At 36.3% G+C, this 21,948-nt stretch overlaps 3 protein-coding genes across 4 annotated transcripts in view; 1 reads left to right on the plus strand and 2 right to left on the minus strand.

Annotated features, from left to right (window-relative positions):
* Positions 1-5,163, plus strand: part of LOC107688560 (USP6 N-terminal-like protein) — a 25,028-nt gene extending 19,865 nt beyond the window's left edge. For both annotated transcript variants that reach the window (XM_016486261.1, XM_016486262.1), the window contains 6 exons: positions 681-801; positions 902-996; positions 1,085-1,150; positions 1,852-1,951; positions 2,412-2,564; positions 2,978-5,163. In XM_016486261.1, coding sequence (XP_016341747.1) covers positions 681-801; positions 902-996; positions 1,085-1,150; positions 1,852-1,951; positions 2,412-2,564; positions 2,978-4,131 — 1,689 coding nt within the window. In that variant the 3' untranslated portion in view covers positions 4,132-5,163. The remainder of the gene's footprint in view (positions 1-680; positions 802-901; positions 997-1,084; positions 1,151-1,851; positions 1,952-2,411; positions 2,565-2,977) is intronic.
* A 52-nt stretch (positions 5,164-5,215) lies between these two features.
* On the minus strand, positions 5,216-15,715 carry LOC107688561 (ubiquitin-conjugating enzyme E2 variant 3-like). Its single transcript, XM_016486263.1, has 12 exons — positions 15,554-15,715; positions 15,289-15,373; positions 14,987-15,052; positions 14,720-14,883; positions 13,392-13,533; positions 13,207-13,295; positions 13,015-13,120; positions 11,572-11,742; positions 11,186-11,359; positions 6,990-7,077; positions 6,743-6,866; positions 5,216-6,090 (listed from the first exon to the last, which is right to left on the minus strand). Exons 1-12 carry the CDS (start codon positions 15,593-15,595, stop codon positions 5,926-5,928), a joined length of 1,416 nt encoding a protein of 471 aa, XP_016341749.1. The 5' UTR covers positions 15,596-15,715; the 3' UTR covers positions 5,216-5,925.
* A 4,898-nt stretch (positions 15,716-20,613) lies between these two features.
* On the minus strand, positions 20,614-21,880 carry LOC107688564 (protein SPT2 homolog). Its single transcript, XM_016486270.1, has 3 exons — positions 21,703-21,880; positions 21,429-21,506; positions 20,614-21,071 (listed from the first exon to the last, which is right to left on the minus strand). The coding sequence occupies exons 1-3, from the start codon at positions 21,786-21,788 to the stop codon at positions 20,969-20,971; spliced, it is 267 nt and encodes an 88-aa protein (XP_016341756.1). The 5' UTR covers positions 21,789-21,880; the 3' UTR covers positions 20,614-20,968.
* Between the last annotated feature and the right edge of the window lie 68 nt (positions 21,881-21,948).

A 21,948-nucleotide genomic window follows, 5' to 3' on the forward strand; every position in this document is an offset into this window, starting at 1 on the left:
AGCCAACCTAGGTGTATATGACTTTCTTCTTTCAGACAAATATGGGTGACCAGGGTCTTAAGACTTTAACAAAGGCCATCTGTCTGGTGCTAATTGGATGATATGCAACTTTATTTATTGGGTACTTACTGGGAATTGACCCTAAACACATACTGAACAAAATTATAAACGCAACACTTTTGTTTTTGCCCCCATTTTTCATGAGCTGAACTCAAAGATCTAAATACAGAGGATGGACAAAGACAAATGGAAGAAATCTTTTTTACATGATGTTTTGACGGGATGTTTGACAAAACTGCTGGGACAAGAAATGCACATAAATTTAATTGTTTGTAAAAATGAGGAGTGTGTCAGTCTCAAAGAGACTGGAAATGGTACCATATTCCTTTTCCTTCCCGATGTTGCCAGTAGAAAGTGGGTCAACTGGGCAAGAGGAGGGTGACTTGGGACGCATGGGACGAGGCGGGAGGTAGAGTTGGAGTGAGCAAGAGAAGTGGAGAGAACAAGAAGCAGGAGACTTTGAATTTGACCACTTTCCTTTTCTGTGTCAAGTTAAAGTACTACAGAGTTATTGTTTTGTAATTGGTGAAATGAGCATTTAATCCTCAGGTCATTCTCTATGTCTGAATGTTGAGTAAAGTTTGTGACAAAGTGTACTAAGTCTATCTGGTTATGTGTAGGAAGTGAGCTACTGTCAGGGCATGAGTCAGATCGCTGCCATTCTGCTTATGTACATGAATGAGGAAGATGCATTCTGGGCCTTATCACAGCTACTGACCAATCAGAAACATGCCATGCATGGTGAGTGTTATGCTAAGTCTCTCTATAGATATCTTTGTTTTTGTAGTACACTCTGTAATTGGTGATACATATCTGTGTCTTCCTCTGTGGTTTCTTAAAGGCTTCTTCATCCCAGGGTTTCCCAAACTCCAGCGTTTTCAGGTTCATCATGACAAAATACTGTCTAAACTCCTTCCCAAACTCAGGAAACACTTGGTGAGATTTCTTATTTTAACCTCCGGTTGCTTGGCTTTAACAACATATAAACACTTTCTCAGTTTTTCAAATGTTTTCCTAAACCCAGGATAAGGAACAGATGTCCACTGGTATCTACACAACCAAATGGTTCCTTCAGTGTTTTATTGACAGGGTGAGGCACGATTTAAATTTTCAACTTGTTACAACATTTTCACCGTCTTTAGGTCTCAGTTATGGAGTTGAAACGTTCAATAAATCACGATGAAACCTAAAACATGTCACAAACATTCACTTTGTCTTGTATGAATATAAGAGGCAGGTCTGTCTGAACTGGTATTCCAGTCTCTGACAAAATCTCCACAAAATATTTATACAATGTGACCTCAACAAATCGATATGATGGATCTAAGTACGCTCAGGAAAAAAACAATGTTCTAAAATTGTACCTTTAGGGGTACAACTGCTTGTCACTGGGGCAGTACCCTTAAAGGGACATCTTTGTACCTTATTTACCCCTAAAAGGTTAGTAGTGGTACTGTAAGGGCACATATTACTACTCTAAAAGGTACTACTATGGACCTTTTAGATGTAGATAAATGGTCTTCTTTACTACCCTATCGGTGGTCTTGACTGGACAGGACATAATTTTTTACCAGCCGAGTCAAAATAGTCCAAATTCTGCAACTCAGTAAGGAGAATTACATCATTCACATACAGGAAGTTTTTGTGTGAAAAAGACTGGAAACATCATCTGCTTAAAGTTTTATATGGTTGGGCTGAACCCTTTAGAGAATCCTGTGTCAATGTTTTATTCATGTTGGAGCACTGCTTAGCTGGTTGATGACTCGAGTCTGTTGTGTTTCTGCTGTATAGACACCCTTCACACTCACCCTGCGTCTTTGGGACATCTACATATTAGAGGGAGAAAAAGTTCTAACCGGCATGGCCTATACTCTCCTCAAATTGCACAAAAGTAAGAATCCAACTCTGGTGGATTTCTGTAGAACTACATGAGCTATCACCATGTCCTTGTGTACAACATAGAACTATATAGTGGTTAAAGATCGGGTTACCAAAAGTTTGTAGGTACAAATCCCATATGGGGTGATTCATTATTGCACCCTTGAGCAAGAAAACTTGACTTAGGGTTACTCCAGATACACTCACTGGATCAAGTGTATTGTCAGTCATTTTGGATAAAAGCATCAACTAAGAGACTATTTAGAATATAGTTTCTGCTGAATGAATAATGTTAAAATAATGTTTAGTCTGGGCAGTAGTGCTCAAAAACACAAAAGAGTTGTGGTTGTAGTACTAAACGAGCTGCCTAGAGTTTCTTTCAACCAATAGTTCTTTAATGTTGCTGTTTGGGTAGTGTAGAAGTGTTGAATTAGAAGCTTATAAAGTCTAAAGTCTCATTCTTTTCCTGTCAGAGCATCTTCTGAAGATGTCTCTGGAGGACCTGAGGGAGTTTCTGCAGGAGCGTATTGCTTCCTCCTCCACTATGAGTGACGATGCCGTTATTGAGCAGCTACAGTCGTCTATGTCAGAGCTCCGCAGGATGAAGCTCGACCTCCCTCCTCCAGGTAAAATACAAAATGTGTTTTTTGTAAATGATAACATTCTGAGCAAATACCAGAGAGAATAATTAAGGAAGCCTTGTTCCCAAAAATCTGGATGTCTTTGGAGTCTGTAAAGTGTACATTCTTAAAAATAAAGGTTCCAGTTAGAGAAGCTTCCACAAAGCACTTTTTATGGTGTAGATGTTTAGAAACCCATTTGTACAGGTGCTCTAAAGAAGTTGGAAGCTCTTACTAACCTATAATGTAACATCAAGACCCATATGACCAACTCGACAACAAAAATGGTCTTTGATTAAAAGAGGGTTCTTTGCTGAACCTAAGGAACCTTGGAAGAAACTTGCTTCTAAAGAGTGTCCTGTGGTTTTATGCAATTCTAGACTGTTACAACAACTGTCTTTTCTGGGTTTGACTTGTAGCCAAGGGAGATGAGTTCCCAAAGATACCCCTGGGTGAGGAGCGTCCAATAGTACTGCTTCCAGTAATCAAGACTGAGTGCGTACCCTTACCGCCATCAGCACACAACAATCAAACCTCAACCAAGCTTCAGGCGAAAGACACCACCACCCACAAGCAGAGCAGCGAAAAACACATCCCTACCATTACCTCATCTTCCCCTGTTTCCAAGCTCACCCACTCAACTTCAAACTCTTCGCTGTCACAAACTTCACCTGAAGAACCAGGGATCACGGTGAAGAATGAAGACAGTGCACCTGTACAAAGACCATATCATCTACTACACCCAAAACCTGCACCATTTTCAGCAGAGACTCTTTCGTTGAAGAATGAATGTGTTAGTAGACCCCTATCAGCGGTGTCTGAAGATTGGCCTCCTCCGTACCAGTCACCCATAACAGATTCTTCCAGTATCAACTCTTTGAATCTCCCAGAATTACCTCCTCCACCTCTTCCCTGTACTGACGAAGGGGTCGAGCTTTCACCTCTAGAAGAGGATGTCCCATTTTGCCTTCCTCCACCACCAATTGCCCAACCTTTGGATCTCATCTTAGAAAATCCTTCTTCATCACCTAACTCGTATAGATCCCATCGGCAGCTAAGCAAGTTTCCAGTCAACCTGTATGTCCCGCCATCATCAGGTGACCGGAGACCTTCCAACACCTCGCATTACGACAACCTCTCAGAAGAGGAGGATCTGTCTGTGGAGAGGCTGTTGGAGATGGCGGCTACATTGCCACAAAACCCAAACTTGGGTCTCATGAACACCACCCTTCCCCTTCCTCCAGATGATGCTGTCTCTCTTCCTCTACCGCCCCCATCTATGTTCTTCTACACGCCCGACTCTTCACCACTCCCTCCACCTCTTCCATGCATTGAGGCGGCAAAGAGTTGGGTGACTCCAGACTGCATTTTTCCCCAACCACCAATTGACTTCGCAGATAAACCCATCCTCGTATCTTCAGTCCCGTGCAGTCAGGTGGATTTAAACCAGACTGAACAAGATAGGGGTCAGTCGCAGCTCCCAGGACTACCGCCCCAAAAATCACGACCCACAATGCTCTCTCCTGTACACTCTGATTCAGACTTCTACCGAATGCATGTTCCAAGTCATTAGTTGCTGGAATCACACTTATATGGCAAGTACTGTTGTTAGTGTGAACTGAAGGCGTGTTTCCATCATTTGGACTTTTGTGCTTTTATATGAACGTTTTTTGTTTTTTTTTACCATTTAGATTTGCAATTATTTTCTTATGTTGCAATGTGTGTTACATTTGGCAGATCTAAACAGGATGTTAGAATGTGTGTGTGTTTTATCATACAAATTTGTTGTAACGAAATCCCCTTTTCATCTAGTTGTAGCGGTTATCAGAATCACCTTTTAGCTAGTTGAGCAACCAGTTTTCCAGGGAGTCATCATGTGGTTTGAAGTGATATCTTTAATCGGTGTAGTAATTGAGATGTACTGATAATTCCACTGGTCATCACAGAAAATGTGACAGGCAACATTATTTTGTTTGTGACTATTTATATGTTGTTTTCTGGGAGATATTATGTTCCTTGTCAGATCTATACTGTCAGATCAGTACTACAGTGGGACTTGTTTTCATCTTGATGAAAGGCAAAAAATTAGATAAGTTGTCTTTTTTTTTTGTCTTATGTTTTGTTGGTTGGTTTTATATCTTGGTGCAGTTGTGTTGTTTTTGTTTCTTTTTAAACTTTGGTTATATTAAGAAAATGCATCTAAAGGATGCACATCAACATTAAATATGAAGCTGTTTTGGAAATGTAAACAATGATCTTATGACACTGGCATAAGTTCCCTGGTTACATTGAAAGGACATTTTTTCAGCGGTCTTAGATTTACTCAAAAAGTAAATTCCTTCGTCACACCTTAGTGCTGTGTACTGCCCTGTAGCGCCATCTTGTGGAAGATTATAGCATAACTTGGTAAAAAATTATTTACTGGGAAATACAGCCGCCACACTGAATGTTAAAATGAAGAAACTGTATATTCAAGGTCATTGTATGGCTTTGTGTAATTGTAAATAGAACAGGTTTGATTTGCACTTTGTTGTTTGTAGTGAGAGCTTATGATATTTAATTGTGTTTATATTATTATTCTCAGGTTAAATGGTCTTAATGTTCAGTTTGTGTTGAAATTTTTAAACCCAGTTTAAAGTTTGACCTTTTTAAACTCTGTGCTTAAACTCTTGTTATTTGATTAACAACTAAAAAAAAACTTGTGTTTTCCTCGCAACAATGAGACAATACGTAAAGTGGAGTGTTTATTTTAATATTTACATTATTGCGGTGTAAATCAATTCTGATTTCACATTCAGAGGTACATGGTGCAAGCACAACATGATAAAATATAACACAAGGGTCAGGTATTTCTGTATAAATATACATTCACTTGCAGGAACCCATGCCCTTTAATTGATTTAAAAGCAAACCTACATGACAGATCTGCCTGATTGGTAACGGCATTTAACATGCACTTGAAGCCATTCATTTTACCTTTCTACCATAATTTAACCTTCATAAAGGTACCATTGTTGCATTATTCTCAGAGGTAACCACTTGCGACAAACAGGATTGCATATACATAGTTTGTATTGTAAACAAGTGCAGTGATTTTATGCATAATGCTTCACAGGAAGCCAAGATAAAGTCTTCAGTGCTATTGCTGTCAGATGGATGACTTTCACTTCACAGTGGCTGCTGTGAGAATATAAGTTAAGCAAGTATTGCAGGAAGGACTAAACCGTATCTTTACCTTCCGTGAGAAATTTCCTTGAGCTCACCCCTCGTTAAATCTGAAAGTGTGTTTCAAAGCTGCAGTTGTAACAGAGCCTGCAGAGAAAATGTACCTCTTGTAGAGGTGATGCTGTTTCATCCAGTACCTGAGTTACAATCTCAGCTGCATGAAGAGGTTGACCTGACACGCCACACTCTCCCTCAGCTTCATTTCATCTTCTGAACCCAGAGCCACTCCTGGTAATCGGGTAGAGCCGTTTTCCCCGAGGATGCAAGGCAAGCTGAGGAACACTTTGGAACCGATTCCACCCCAACCCTGAAAGAATTGGAGGCTTGCATTTACATGACCTCAAAATTAACAGACACAGATTAAAAGATGCTAAAATTTTTGTTTTCACAGCCACTTTATCATTTTTCTGTAAGATACATTCATGTGGCTCCTACAGTATATATTATAGTTGACTTAATTTTGACAAACTAGACACAAAATTTAAATTTCTAAACACTTCCAAAAGTTAGTTGCATGTTAATGCTTTAAAACAGTTGTCCTTAACCTTTTGGCTTGAAGGCCCCCTATTGCCCGACATAATATTTAAAGATCCCCTCATATAAGCTATAATATTTCCTCCAGTTTGTTCTGCTGTAAATACGACAGCTGCTTGTTTTCAAACTTTATTAACACAAACTACGAATGTAAACATTTAATTAACCTTAATTCGTTTTGTGATTCCAGAATTTAAGAACTGTATGTTCTTAAATAAAACAATAAATTATATTAATAATAAAATGTTGCAATGTTGTTCTTTTTAAAAAGAAATCCAGTTTAGACATCGATTTTTTTTTTAAGCATTCTAAGCAATTTCAAGTGCTTGTTTTATTCTAAATCAATTTAAATAATTTTAATTCATCCTGCAGTCCTGACCACAAACTTACTGAATACATATTATTCTACAAGGTAGGCAACTAACCTCAGCCAGTGTTGTGACAGAGTGTATCTTCTTTTTGTCCGTTACAATGCTGTGAGTGATGTCAGCAATGGACAACCCGACTGACCATGACCTCTGACCTCTGCCTTTGAGCATCTCTAATGCCCTGAGAACATATCAAACAGTTCACACTTCATCATGCAGTAACAAACCATCAATTAACAATTCTTTAAAATTCTACTGGAAATTATATGAAAAATATCTGGATGCTGATATTTTTAACCCATACCTGTCCATTAAGGGTTTGGTGGAGTTGGACACTGGGGTTAACGCTTGTAGATGGTCAGTTCCTGGCCCCATATTACCCCACAATGCCACTGATACACAAGCAGAGAGAGCGGTCACATTAATTATTTAAAACCAGACACCGACCTCAGAACATTACTGCACATCCGAGGTGTTAATATGACCACGACTCAAATTGTTAGCAATTTAACAACAGTTACAGCAGAAACAGGTGTACGTTTGTGTAGCAGTGTTTTTCTAGAATAATTATCCACTTAACAATTCTACAGATCCTCTTTCAGGGTTTATGCACGTCTTATGAAGACTTTTTAAAGACCAATTAAGAAAATATTAGGAATAAATCAAAGCAAGAACAATAGATCACTAAGTTCTCTAAATGTAGATGTCTAAGGAGAACACAATGAATTGTATTAGTAACACTTCAAGGTTTGAAAATATATCTTCCAACCGTACTTTTACTGTACCTTCTGATCACACTGTACAAAAGTTGTGTTATTTCTCGCTATTTTGGTTTTGTTTTTCCAGTGCAAATGCTTAAAAATTCTTAAATCAAGGTGAATGCAAAGATGACATGATAAGAAGTTTTGTTTTCTGGGAAATGTATCAAAATGAAGTGATTTTATGATGAAAAGAGGACAAATATCTTGGCTCAGAAAATTTCTGTTTCTTCTTGTTTTAAACGGACTCATTTTGATATACTTCTCGGAAAGCAAGACTTTGTATCTTCAGTTTGCATCTCAAATGAATTTATTTTGATTTAAGGATGTTTTGATATTTGTATTGGAAAACAAGACAAAAATAATAACATTTAATGCCATGAATTTAAGACTTTCTGCTCCTATTTTTAGAACTTTTAAAGGGATATTTCACTCAAAAATGACAATTACCCCATGATTTACTCACCCTCAAGTCATCCTAGGTGTATAGGATTTTCTTCTTTCAGACGAATACAATCAGAGTTATATTAAAAAATGTCCTGGCTCGTCCAAGCTTTATAATGGCAGTGAATGGGTGTCGAGATTTTGAAGCCCAAAAAAGTGCATCCATCCATCATAAAAAGTGCTCCACACGGCTCCAAAGGGTTAATAAAGGCCTTCTGAAGCGAAGCGATGCGTTTGTGTAAGAAAAATATCCATATTTAAAACTTTTTATGCCATAATCTCTAGCTTCCACTAACTATCATACGCGCGTTCACGAGAGAGTGGCGTCCAGCGGATGACGTAGGATGTAGGCGTAGCGTAAACTCCGGTGAGAATATGCTAGTGTCGCGAGAACAAAGTTTTGTTTACAGCAAAGGAAAACCAGTCTCCTCTTGGCTTATATCGAAATCCTCCAACATTTTTCTTTACAAATCCTCATTTTATACTTCTAATTCGTGACCGGAGTTTTGTTTTGCTCTCTCCTCTGCACTTCTGTGTTAGTCACTTCTCACCGATCCTTACGCTACGCCTACATCCTACGTCATCCGCTGGATGCCACTCTCTCGTGAACGCGGGTACGATAGTTAGTGGAAGCTAGAGATTATGGCTTTTAAATATGGATATATTTCTTACAAAAATGCATCACTTCGCTTCAGAAGGCCTTTATTAACCCAACGGAGCCGTGTGGAGCACTTTTTATGATGGATGGACGCACTTTTTTGGGCTTCAAAATCTCGACCCCCATTCACTGCCATTATAAAGCTTGGATGAGCCAGGATATGCGTTCACGAGAGAGTGGCGTCCAGCGGATGACGTAGGATGTAGGCGTAGCGTAAACTCCGGTGAGAATATGCTAGTGTCGCGAGAACAAAGTTTTGTTTACAGCAAAGGAAAACCAGTCTCCTCTTGGCTTATATCGAAATCCTCCAACATTTTTCTTTACAAATCCTCATTTTATACTTCTAATTCGTGACCGGAGTTTTGTTTTGCTCTCTCCTCTGCACTTCTGTGTTAGTCACTTCTCACCGATCCTTACGCTACGCCTACATCCTACGTCATCCGCTGGATGCCACTCTCTCGTGAACGCGGGTACGATAGTTAGTGGAAGCTAGAGATTATGGCTTTTAAATATGGATATATTTCTTACAAAAATGCATCACTTCGCTTCAGAAGGCCTTTATTAACCCAACGGAGCCGTGTGGAGCACTTTTTATGATGGATGGACGCACTTTTTTGGGCTTCAAAATCTCGACCCCCATTCACTGCCATTATAAAGCTTGGAAGAGTCAGGATATTTTTTAATATAACTCCGATTGTATTTGTCTGAAAGAAGAAAATCATATACACCTAGGATGACTTGAGGGTGAGTAAATCATGGGGTAATTGTCATTTTTAGTTAGAACTATCCCTTTAAGACTTTAATTTGTGGAAGTGCAAATTAAGAAACCCTGTGTTTGTTAAAATATGTGACCCTGGAGCACAAAACCAGTCTTAAGTCGCTGGGGTATATTTGTTGCCAGGGGTTAAAGCAAAAAAAACTTTTTTCCGGGGGCGGGGGCAGCACATGCAAAGCATGCAATAACTGTGGCAACTTTAACATTTGAAAGGATACTATGGCAAAGTTATCGCTTTCTTTATTCAAACTGATTTTCTTTTTCATTAATATATGGTTGACCTGAAGAATGAAAGCTGTATCATACAATTGGAAAATTATGAGCTATATCACCGCTTATCGACACTAGGGGTGTGACAATACACTTAGCTCACGAGATGAGACAAAATACAGATACTTGGTTCACTAGAACGTGACAATATTTTAATACTATTTTTAAGAAATTTTCAATGACAAAATATTTGTCTTTTAATTACAAAAAGTAAAACAATGCAGTTGTATTTAGAAATATTTTAACTAATCTAGGGCTGTAACTAATGATTATTTTGGTAATCAAGTAATCTACTGATTATTTTGACAACTGAGTAATCTGATATTTTTTAGTAACAAACAGACCTAAGTAAAAACCAGGCTTTAGTATGACTATTTATATATAAACTAACGATGAGGCAATAATAATTGGCTGAAATAAAATACCAAAACCAAGAAATTACATGATTGTATTGAACAACACTGTTAAAATGCATAATGTAATATGCCTATACATCATATGAACATAACCAACTTAAGTACATTATGCATTAAAACAAATACCTGCAGAGGGCGCCAATGGCCTGGTGACGTTTCACTTTACAGCGTGATTATACAATGTTTAAATCCATTTAATTTTAATATTTGGCCACATGCAGAAACTTTTAATTTGAAATCGCGATGTACAATACATGGCATATTTAGACATAGCTTGATGTATTCTCCTGTGTTGGCAAAGGTTTATAAATGATTTTCGTTACAAATCTAGTGAGATAATGCACACTGTTTTTCCAGATGAATGTTAAGCAATTCAAATTCACGGCATATGCAGAGGAAGAGTTTAGCCCCTTTCACACATACAGTACTGGTAAATTACCGGTCGGTAAGTTACCATAGATGGACATCTTTGACCATTGCGCCTCGCAGCTTTTTGTCGCGCTTCTCCATTCATCAGGGCTGCGACTCTGCAATTGGATACTATTATGCGCATCTCGTGTTTATAAGAGCAAAACATTCTGATTTGCTAGTAATGTTAGTTTGGTTGAGAGTGAAAGCTGTGCTCCTCTCATACCATTGGTAGGCGAACTCATGGACTCGAAAGTGATGTCAATCAACAAGATTTTTTTTTTTTTTTTTAAATGTAGGACTATTTTTTTCCCACAGCCAAACCCTGCACACCGGAGATCCAGCACGGTGCCGGAGAACTTTAAGCCAAAAATACATTGTATGGGTCAAAATTATAGATTTTTCTTTTATGCCAAAAATCATTAGGACATTAAATAAAGATCATGTTCCATGAAGATATTTTGTAAATTTCCTACTGTAAATATATCAAAACTTAATTTCTGATTAGTAATATGCATTGCTAAGAACTTAATTTGGACAACTTTAAAGGCGATTTTCTCAATATTTAGATTTTTTTCCACCCTCAGATTCCAGATTTTCAAATAGTTGTATCTCGGCCATATTGTCCTATCATAACAAACCATACATCAATGGAAAGCTTATTTATTCAGCTTTGATATGTTCTATAAATCTCAATTTTAAAAAATTGACCCTTATGACTGGTTTTGTGGTCCAGGGTCACATATGTCAATGAGCTTGTGATCGACTCACCCTTGTTCTCAGAGAGTTCTCCAATGACCCAGGCCTGCTTTCCTGTGTTATTTGCCACCAGTGAAATGTTGATGATGTGAGACAGTCTCTCCGAGTCCAGATTACAGCCCACACCGATCACCTGGGTGGGCAGAAGATGACTCTGTCTCCAGGCAACATGTGTCATAATGTCCACTGTGGACATAAAGGTCAAGAGGTCACATACACGGTCTACAAAGCAAGACTTTGCGGTCCGTTAGATTTTAGATGAGTAATTGCTGACTAAATCGTGAAACAACATTCACTGTAAGACCAGAACCATTAATAAAGAAAATAAACACAACCCATTTTTGAATTCCTGTTGTCTTTAAGCAGAAGCTAAGCTAGCAGACTCTGTGTTTCCGAACCTGGTTGAGAGGCGACGAGCAGCACAGCTTTTGGACTCAGCTGGGCGAGACGAGGGATAATGGATCTGTACATGTCCACATTAGTCTGAACTACACTCAAATATGACTGCTCATCACTCCAGGCATTCGCTGTGATCACCACCACCTTAGAGCCCACCGAGGCCGACAGGTCTACAAAATGAAGAAGAAACACACCCTGTCATCAGCTGTTGTGTATGAGAGGTTGAGTAACTTTAACAATATAGACAGTAAAACTAAGAGCTAAAGACTTTGTGGTGACTGTATATTCACTTATTATTATTAAGCAAAACTAGAAAAATTTAAATGTATACTTTTTTGTTTCGTTTTAAACAATCAACTGAAATATAATCAAATATTAAAAAAAAAGATAAATAAAACATTTTATTTCAGCTAGTTTTTAAGGAAACATTTCTCATTTTAATTTAAGTTGAAGTACTAAAATAAACTAAAAAGTTTTATTTGTCTACAACGTTTAAAAAAACTAATAAAAATTACAAAACAATTTTTTTTATTCAAATAAAAACAAAATATAAACAAAATCTAATTCACAATATTAGCAAAAACTAAAATATTATATCAATTAAATTAAATTAACACTAATCTTAATGTCATAGAGGGCTAAAATTATTAATACATTATTTCTAGAATTTAATTTGGATATTGTAATTTTGATAGAAGAAACATGTTTTTTTAAATATAAACTTATACAATATCTTTAAGAGTAAGTTCCACATGTACAAGCAAAATCTAAATAAAATAATAATTAAAAATTAGCATAAAAAAGTGTTGCTTTAAATGCTACCATTTAAATAATATATTTTTTTTTTTCTGTATTACATTAATGAGAATCAGTGCTGTTATTACTAAAAAAAAATGTAATGTATATGTTTTTCATTTACGGTATTCAAAATAATGCTGAAATTAAATAAAATAGAAATATTAGATGAAAAACTTTAAAAACTAAAACCCGAAAAAAGCTAAATATGAATATAAAAAAAAGACTAATGAAAATGTCAAATAACAACAAAATTAGAAAACAATTAAAGCTAAAAATATACAAATAAAAGCTATAAAAATACTATTATAGTATTTCAACAATACTAAAATAGCACGGATGGGAATTTGAAAATGTTTATAAAGGTCATGAAAATGATTGTCACATTGCAAAAAAAAAAAAATACATTCTTAAGTAAAATATAATATAAATATAATGACATATTATTTTTTTATTTTTATTTTTTTTTTGGGGTGAAATATGAACCACACAAGGATATACAGTATATCATGAGATTCACCCTTGATTTTGCTAATTAAGATTTAATACTTGAGAAGTAAACTTTGCTGTTCAACTGTTCTTTACATGTTAAAACTGAGAATATTTTCCATGTCTGGTAGTGTGTTAAACGTGGTGATGAAAAGCACCTTTTGACACCTCGACCTTTGGCAAACTGAAAATCTCCAAATCCACTGTGCCACCTTTGGTTGAGCTCTCAGGGATGTCAATCAAAACCAGTTTGTCAACACAGCTCTATGACGGAAAGTATGACAATACAGCTTCTGCGGTTATGTAGCCATAAGCTATTTCTGGCAAACAAAAAACAAACGTGTAGTTACTTTCGCCATAATACTCAACACAGCAGCGATTCCCAAATCTCCTCCGCCAATCACAGAGACTTTAACCTCCTGATCAAGCCGATTTCCACCTAGAAGAGCAATTGCAGATCATATTATGATGTGAATTCATAAAAGCGGTACTCAATATGTGCAGCTGCATATTTTTACGTCCATCCCAGACAAACCTTCATCAAGGCTGAGATTTGACACATAGGCCAGCAGATCGTTGGGATTGTCGCCCTGTGCTGGAGATTTGGTGCCCAGTGGAGGCTCCTCTTCAAACTTAACGATCATCTCTGCTAGAAGCCCGTTCACAGATGACTTGGGCTGCAACAGTGGCATTATTAGTAGTAGTAGTAGTGTATTTGTCATTTATTTTTATATTTTAAATAATCATATTTTAAGTATCTTTTTAAATAATAATTTTTAATAACTTCTATTTATTTATTTTAATTATATATACATATTTTGATTATTTATACATCACGGGTCAGAAGTTTTAATGGTTTTGCTCACCAAGGCTGCATTTATTTGATCAAAAATGCAGTAAATGTAGCAATATTATAAAATATTATTACAATTTCAAATAATTGTTTTCTATTTGAATATATAGTAAAATTTTATTTATTGCTGTGATGCGCAGCTGAATTTTCAGCATCATTACTCCAGTCTTCAGTGTCACATGATCTTTCCGAAATGATTCTAATATGCTGATTTGCTGCTCAATAAACATTTCTGATTATTATCAATGTTGAGCTGCATTGCAAACATGATCTTTCAGAAATCAGTCTAATATGCTGATTTGCTGTTTATTATCAATTATTATTGGTGCTTAATTCTTAATAATATAATTAATATTAATAAAGTTTTTGTGGAACCAGTCAAAATAAAAAAAAATATATATTTTATTTACATTAAATTGATCAAAAGTGACAGTAAAGACATTTATAATGTTACAAATTAGATTTCAAATAAATGCTGTTTTTTATTTTTACTTTTTATTAATCAAAGATCATGGTTTCTACAAAAATATTAAGTCACATTGATAATAATATGAACTATTATTAATAATTAAGTACCAAAAATAACAACTATGCAGTAAATCAGCATATCAGAATGATTTCTGCAGAATCATGTGACACTGGAGACCGGAGATGCTGAAAATACAGCTTTGATCACAGCAATAAATTATATTTTAATATATATTAAATTAGAAAATGATTAATTTAAAATGTAATAAAAATACAAATTTAGTTTACTTTATTTTTAATCAAATAAAAGCAGCCGTGGCAAGCAGAAGAGACTTAGAAAAAAATCTTTAATAATAAATAAATACAAAAATCCAAACTTTTGACCTGCAGCGTACATTATTATTTTTAATTATTTCAAAACTATTTTTTTAAGTCAATTTAATAAAAATATTTTAGGAATCAGATAATCAGTTAACCGAATCAAAACTATTCTGCATATACTGTAAATATCTTTAGTTGAGAACGGTTTGAGGTTCTCTCACATGGTCCCAGCTGTGCAGGCCCGGCAGGTGTATTCTGCCCTTCGAGTCGACGTGTTTACCCTCCCGTATGACCATGCTGGACGTGGGTCTCAGGAAGCAGATGGGAGGCGTGAAAGGAAAGGAATCCAAGAGCCACAGCAGGATGGGCAGGTTATATGAGCACCCTGTGGACACATTACCATCCAGACAGACACAGAAATCAAGGGTCTTCCGAGCAGTTACCAGCTAGTCCTGGTTCAAATAAACCAGAGAGTCATAGCGTCTCACCATGATATCTGACTGCGATGTTTCCCACCAGTTTGAGCAGGTCCTTCTGTAAACTGTCACTAGATGCTGGCAAACACATTTCAACAATGACTCAGCAGAATTAAATAATCACAAATGATGCATACAATAGCAGACAGATATGATATTCATAATATACAGTAAGTTAATATATTGTAATATAAATGCAGTCATTTTAATATAAAATGTAATAATATTCGAAGGAGTTAAACTCTGAACTCTCTATAACTAAGCCAGATAAATGTAGTTTCATATATTCTGATGTATTTTGCTCAGTGACTTACTGTATGTTGCAGATATTACTTTCATATCAGGATGGACCCGAGGCACTTTGTTTAGCTCTTCAATAGCAACATCACGAAATTTATACTAGTAAGAAAACAAGTAGCATGTTAGAGAAAATAATCCATATTTCAAGGCTGGGGTTTTTGAAGACACGGACTCAACTTTTCAAACAGGTTTAACCAGTGTCTATAGATCATCTTTAACTCGTTAACTATATAAGATTAAGAGAGCATACATGTGAACAAGCACTTAGGAGTTACTCACCTTAGAGAGAACTTTCTTCACAGATTCCGAGTTTAAATTCATTTTCTCTGTTTGAGTAACACCGAGTGAAACCGAGGAAAGCCAGAGCGGTTCAATCTCAACCGAGCAATAAAGTGAAACTTCCGCAAACACATTCCAGCTGCTGCTGTCTGCTACGGCAAGCCGAGAGGGGTGAAGCCAAACAAATACAACACAACGATGGCAAGGCGATTTGATTTGTTTTATACGGTGACCGAGAAGTGCAAAAATCCTTTGTGGATTCTGAAGCCTAAAACCAGCGCCAGAACTAAAAAGCTAAACTTAGCTAAACGAACTAGCATCGTTCCGACAACTTTTAAACTTATTTTTAGAAACATGTTCAGTGAAAGGATGAATTTTAATCCACGTTACATTAACCTTTTCAATATAAAAACTGGAATAAATACAAAACTAAAACTGAAATGAAATTAATAATAGTAAGTCGTGACTAAATGAAATATTTAAGCATATGAAAGCACGTAGTTACATTTCGAAATAAGGTGCATTAGAAGTCAATAAATCCTTGATTAATATGAATATTTTAATTAAAACCGTGTCTCCATGTAGTATTCAATAAAAGTCCTTTTAATCTATTAAATAACAGCAGAGTGAGCAAGTTTTTGGATCTTTCGGGGCAATTAAAGCAAAAAAAAACACCAACAACAACAACTGTCGAATAACAATACAAAACGCGGAAAACTATTAATTGGTTACAATTAATTGTACTACAAATTAGAAAATAGGCTACTACAATTGGAAAAAAAAAAGTAATAAAATAAAAAACCCAAAACAATAATGAAAACACTATAAACACTCCATGTTTCATTTTTAGCACACTTATTCATTATTTAGTTAATTTCTTTCATAATTTTAAGGAAATTTAAGCCAATTATAGGTAAAAGAGACTTTGAAATGAAGTAAAAACATTATTGGACAGACGTGTAGCTATTTTTAAAAAAATCGGCAAAATAAAACGGTTTATGAGTTATTGTCATATAGTCATTCAGAAAAAAAATTTGTAATATACGAAGAATGTGAAATTTAATCAAATTTGGAAACAAATATCAAGTAAAAGTTTGTGTCCACCTCATGAATGCTTTTTGACTGCGTGTATTTTTATAATTTAATATGTATCTGTTATTATTATTATGTTACCTCTCCTGGCACATGCAATTGGCAGACAGCAAACATACTGAATACATGAGACATATTTCTGGTTACTACGCTATATTTCAACATATTATGTTACCTCTCCTGGCACATGCAATTGGCAGACAGCAAACATATTGAATACATGAGACATATTTCTGGTTACTACGCTATATTTCAACAAATAAGTTGACATGATCTAGAGTGATAAAGTGGAGTTTTGCCTCAAGTTTTTACATTAGCGATTAAGTGCAAGCCAACACTACCAGACTTGTTTAACATTCAAATGTAATAAAAATGTATTTATGCAACTTTTTTTTTTTTTTTGACTTGTAAGTTAAGTAGGCCTAATGCTGCTGGAACAACTCAAACCCTACATCCAAATAAACTATGTTTAAACCGTGCACAGTCACTCAGTCTATCGGAATCTCTGCCTATGAGCGAAGAAACCGTACTAGGACAGGGTTCATTTATTCATATGTATTCACTCATTAGCTAAGCAGGGGCGTCGTAACAGGGTGAAGGTTAGGACATTTCTAAGGGCCCGACGAGGGAATGGGGGCCCAGAAGGCAATTTTTACTAGGGGGAACCCCCACCCCAGGGCCTGAGTCAATCAGTATTGCCCGATTGGGCAGGAACGTCAGACCGGAAAAAAATGGGTTGGGCAGGCTGATAAAATTTGGGCTTTTTGATACAACTGGCTGGTGTTTCAGCGTGCTTGTAACGTGGAAATTCCCGTAAATGTTTCATCGTGAAAGTCGCTGTAATGTATCATTTGCACGTGCTTTTGAGGCTTACCATTTTAAACTGTGAGACCACTTTCTGTGAGCTCACACCCAAAGTCCGTCAAAACGTCCGTCTTGATGAGTATTCACGTAAACAGTCGATTTATACTAAACACTGTTGGTTATGGCTATTAGGTGAATGTAAACAGTTGAGAAACAAAACTTATGTGCAAGTTAGATCCGTGTATGAGGTCTTAAAGAGACAGCAACCTAAATAAACCTGCTGCTGTCTGTCATTAATGTTTATTTATACATTGAAGACTAACCAGTGTTATTTTAAAGTTAACTAGATTATTCAGTTTCTGTGGTATTTCTGTACCTGAATATTACTGTTATACCTACCTGACTTAAAGCACAGTTAATTTTATTTGTTTGTGCCTTTGCTTGTCATTTATCCATTCTTACTTCATTACTGACTGTTTACTTGTCTTTTTTAGTTAAAATTAATTCAATTCAGAGTTTGAAATCCAAGTTCTTTTTAAGTATCTTCCTCGCAACATAAATATGAATCAACATTATAAATTGAAAAACAAATACACTGGGTGACAAAACATTTAGGTTGGATGATTGTAGTTTAAAAATGTAAAAAAAAAAATACGGTTTTACGCTGTAGTTGGGCTGAGATCTTCAATCCAATCTAGCAACACTGGAGTCAATATGCTGTTCAGGGGTCCCAGAAACCATAGCGGCGACCCAGAAGCCAAGTGACCTTAATTATGTAACACTGGAAGTAACAAAGCAGGCAAACGCTGTGGGAAATGCAATTTGCTTGCACTGTTAGATGTATTATATCTTATGTTCCTTGCTTTGAAGCGGATAATAAAGACATGATTAAACTCGTGCGGCTGTTCACTCTGGTCCAGTGACAAAATTATCCAGAGCAAGTGGTACAAATTTATAAAGATTAGACTAATGAATTATCTACTTATCTGATGGTCAAAACAAATACTGCTGTCTTTCTTGACTAATTAAAAATTACACCTACTAGCATCTTTTTTGAGCATAGTGCTTAAAATGTCTACACTGGTTGTCTGGATCAGTAACTTCTACAAAAACTACTGTGGTGGCCATTTGATGTTATTCTTCGCAGAATACCATGCTATTGCCATGTTACAAATGTTGACTAGTTATCTAGAGGATGCAAGAAATGTTGAAATGTGAATGATGTCATTTGCATTACAAGCACGTTGTGCAACGTGACCAATCTGTTCCACAGAGCAAAGTTAATATTTGAGTTTCATACCAGCTAAAGGTAACTAATTTCACTTCCAGGTTTCTGTAACCAGCTCCACCATTACAGCAAAAACAAAGAATTAACAAATGACAGGACAACAGAATCTGTCAAATCCCTTTAACAAAAAAATACATTGGAAAAATGGCAGTCTTCTGTCTTTTTTCACCAATTAAATAGTACAAGTAATAAAATAACTCTCCCTAAATCAGGTCCAATCTGGAAGTTGGTGCTTGAGATGTAAGGCTTCCACATCGATATACTTTCATGGTTTCTACAGATACAAAAAAATGCTATTGTGATTCTCAGATGGGCTCTTGATAGTGCAAACCTGCTCCCATGGCTTGGGCATTCAAATAAATAGTGTAACATCAGCGGCACAAGGAAAGCATTTCCATTCCACTCGGTTCCTCCCACCCAAAATAAGACGAGATCAAAGTCAAGCATGGTAAACTACATTTTTTTCCGCTTTGCTTTCATTGCTAGTTTTTTTTTCATCTCCTCCTCCTCCTCCATACGCATGTCCTCTTCATCCTCCTTGATCTGTCTGTCATTAATGTTTAATTATACATTGAAGACTAACCAGTTATTTTAAAGTTAACTAGATTATTCAGTTTCTGTGGTATTTCTGTACCTGAATATTACTGTTATACCTACCTGACTTAAAGCACAGTTAATTTTATTTGTTTGTGCCTTTGCTTGTCATTTATCCATTCTTACTTCATTACTGTTTACTTGTCTTTTTTAGTTAAAATTAATTCAATTCAGAGTTTGAAATCCAAGTTCTTTTTAAGTATCTTCCTCACAATATAAATATGATTCAACAACATTATAAATTGAAAAACACAAATGGGTGACAAAACATTTAGGTTGGATACTGTTATACCTACCTGATTTAAAGCACAGTTAATTTTATTTGTTTGTGCCTTTGCTTGTCATTTATCCATTCTTACTTCATTACTGACTGTTTACTTGTCTTTTTTAGTTAAAATTAATTCAATTCAGAGTTTGAAATCCAAGTTCTTTTTAAGTATCTTCCTCGCAACATAAATATGAATCAACATTATAAATTGAAAAACAAATACACTGGGTGACAAAACATTTAGGTTGGATGATTGTAGTTTAAAAATGTAAAAAAAAAAAAACGGTTTTACGCTGTAGTTGGGCTGAGATCTTCAATCCAATCTAGCAACACTGGAGTCAATATGCTGTTCAGGGGTCCCAGAAACCATAGCGGCGACCCAGAAGCCAAGTGACCTTAATTATGTAACACTGGAAGTAACAAAGCAGGCAAACGCTGTGGGAAATGCAATTTGCTTGCACTGTTATTTGTATTATATCTTATATCTTATGCTTTGAAGCGGATAATAAAGACATGATTAAACTTGTGCGGCTGTTCACTCTGGTCCAGGGTCCAGTGCAGACGCTTTCCAGATGAAGTGATCTTTAACAGACATCTTGCAGATGTGCGTGTGCTATCTGGGTAGGAAAGGTTAGCCTAATATCTTGTCTACCGCTTTGTCTTTCTTGACACTTACTAACATCTTTGAGCATAGTGCTTAACTCTACACTGGTTGTCTGGATCAGTAACTTCTACAAAAACTACTGTGGTGGCCATTTGATGTTATTCTTCGCAGAATACCATGAATACCATGCGTTACAAATGTTGACTAGTTATCTAGAGGATGCAAGAAATGTTGAAATGTGAATGATGTCAATGATGTCACAAGCACGTTGTGCAACGTGACCAATCTGTTCCACAGAGCAAAGTTAATATTTGAGTTTCATACCAGCTAAAGGTAACTAATTTCACTTCCAGGTTTCTGTAACCAGCTCCACCATTACAGCAAAAACAAAGAATTAACAAATGACAGGACAACAGAATCTGTCAAATCCCTTTAACAAAAAAATACATTGGAAAAATGGCAGTCTTCTGTCTTTTTTCACCAATTAAATAGTACAAGTAATAAAATAACTCTCCCTAAATCAGGTCCAATCTGGAAGTTGGTGCTTGAGATGTAAGGCTTCCACATCGATATACTTTCATGGTTTCTACAGATACAAAAAAATGCTATTGTGATTCTCAGATGGGCTCTTGATAGTGCAAACCTGCTCCCATGGCTTGGGCATTCAAATAAATAGTGTAACATCAGCGGCACAAGGAAAGCATTTCCATTCCACTCGGTTCCTCCCACCCAAAATAAGACGAGATCAAAGTCAAGCATGGTAAACTACATTTTTTTCCGCTTTGCTTTCATTGCTAGTTTTTTTTTCATCTCCTCCTCCTCCTCCATACGCATGTCCTCTTCATCCTCCTTGATGCCCAGGCGTAAACTGAGGCAGAAACAAAAAAAGATGTAATTAAGGAACGTAATTTCCGCCGGTCCTCTGCATAAAGGGAGAGAAGCGTTTTATTTCAGTCTGTCGGAAACACAATCATCACGATCATTTTCTCTTCTTGGCATTCTTCCGCCTCATCTCCTCAAGTTCTTGTTTTTCCTCCTCCTGGTCCTCATACACTGCCAATCGCAGGCTAATCAGACAATCAGGGGCAAGGCAAGGCAAAAAACCAAAAACAAAAAACACAGAAAAGAAGGCAATAGTGTGATGATTTGGTGAAAATGATGATGAACCAAAGCAGTTTGTCAGAACTAATATTTACCCACTTGTAGTTTGCAGCTGAATTCTTACCTCCTCGCTTCCTCTTTCTGCTGTTCCTTCCAGCTGCTCTCCATAAACTTCAATGCATAGTCACTTTCATCTTTATATCTGTTAAAACAAAAGACACAAATTTAGCAGAAAGTAGGCAAACTCCTTGTAATTTAAGGCAAAAAACATTCTATGCAAATACGCAAACATCTACATGTAAACACGTTGCCTATAACTGGCGTGATCAAATACCAGCATACAGTATTTTTCAAGCCCAAGGATATTTTATGTAACCTTAAGTTGGGTAAGAACTCACTTGGACTTGTCATAGCCAAAGATTTCCCTGATATGTTTTGAAATTTCATCTTGGTCTTCTCCTTCATCGTCGATGAAGTCGTCCATCTCAGAGTCTAAATCTTCCTCATCCTCATACTTCCGTTTATAATTGGATGTTATGGGGGGCAACGCTGGTCCTTTAAAAATAGCAGGAGTAGAGGGGATACAACTTCAAAAACTTGTAAGAATACACACAAGGCATTAATGTTGCTACTGATTACAAATT

The sequence above is a fragment of the Sinocyclocheilus anshuiensis genome, unplaced genomic scaffold (assembly GCF_001515605.1).
Source record: "Sinocyclocheilus anshuiensis isolate Anshui unplaced genomic scaffold, SAMN03320099.WGS_v1.1 scaffold521, whole genome shotgun sequence".
Taxonomy (NCBI): Eukaryota; Metazoa; Chordata; class Actinopteri; order Cypriniformes; family Cyprinidae; genus Sinocyclocheilus; species Sinocyclocheilus anshuiensis.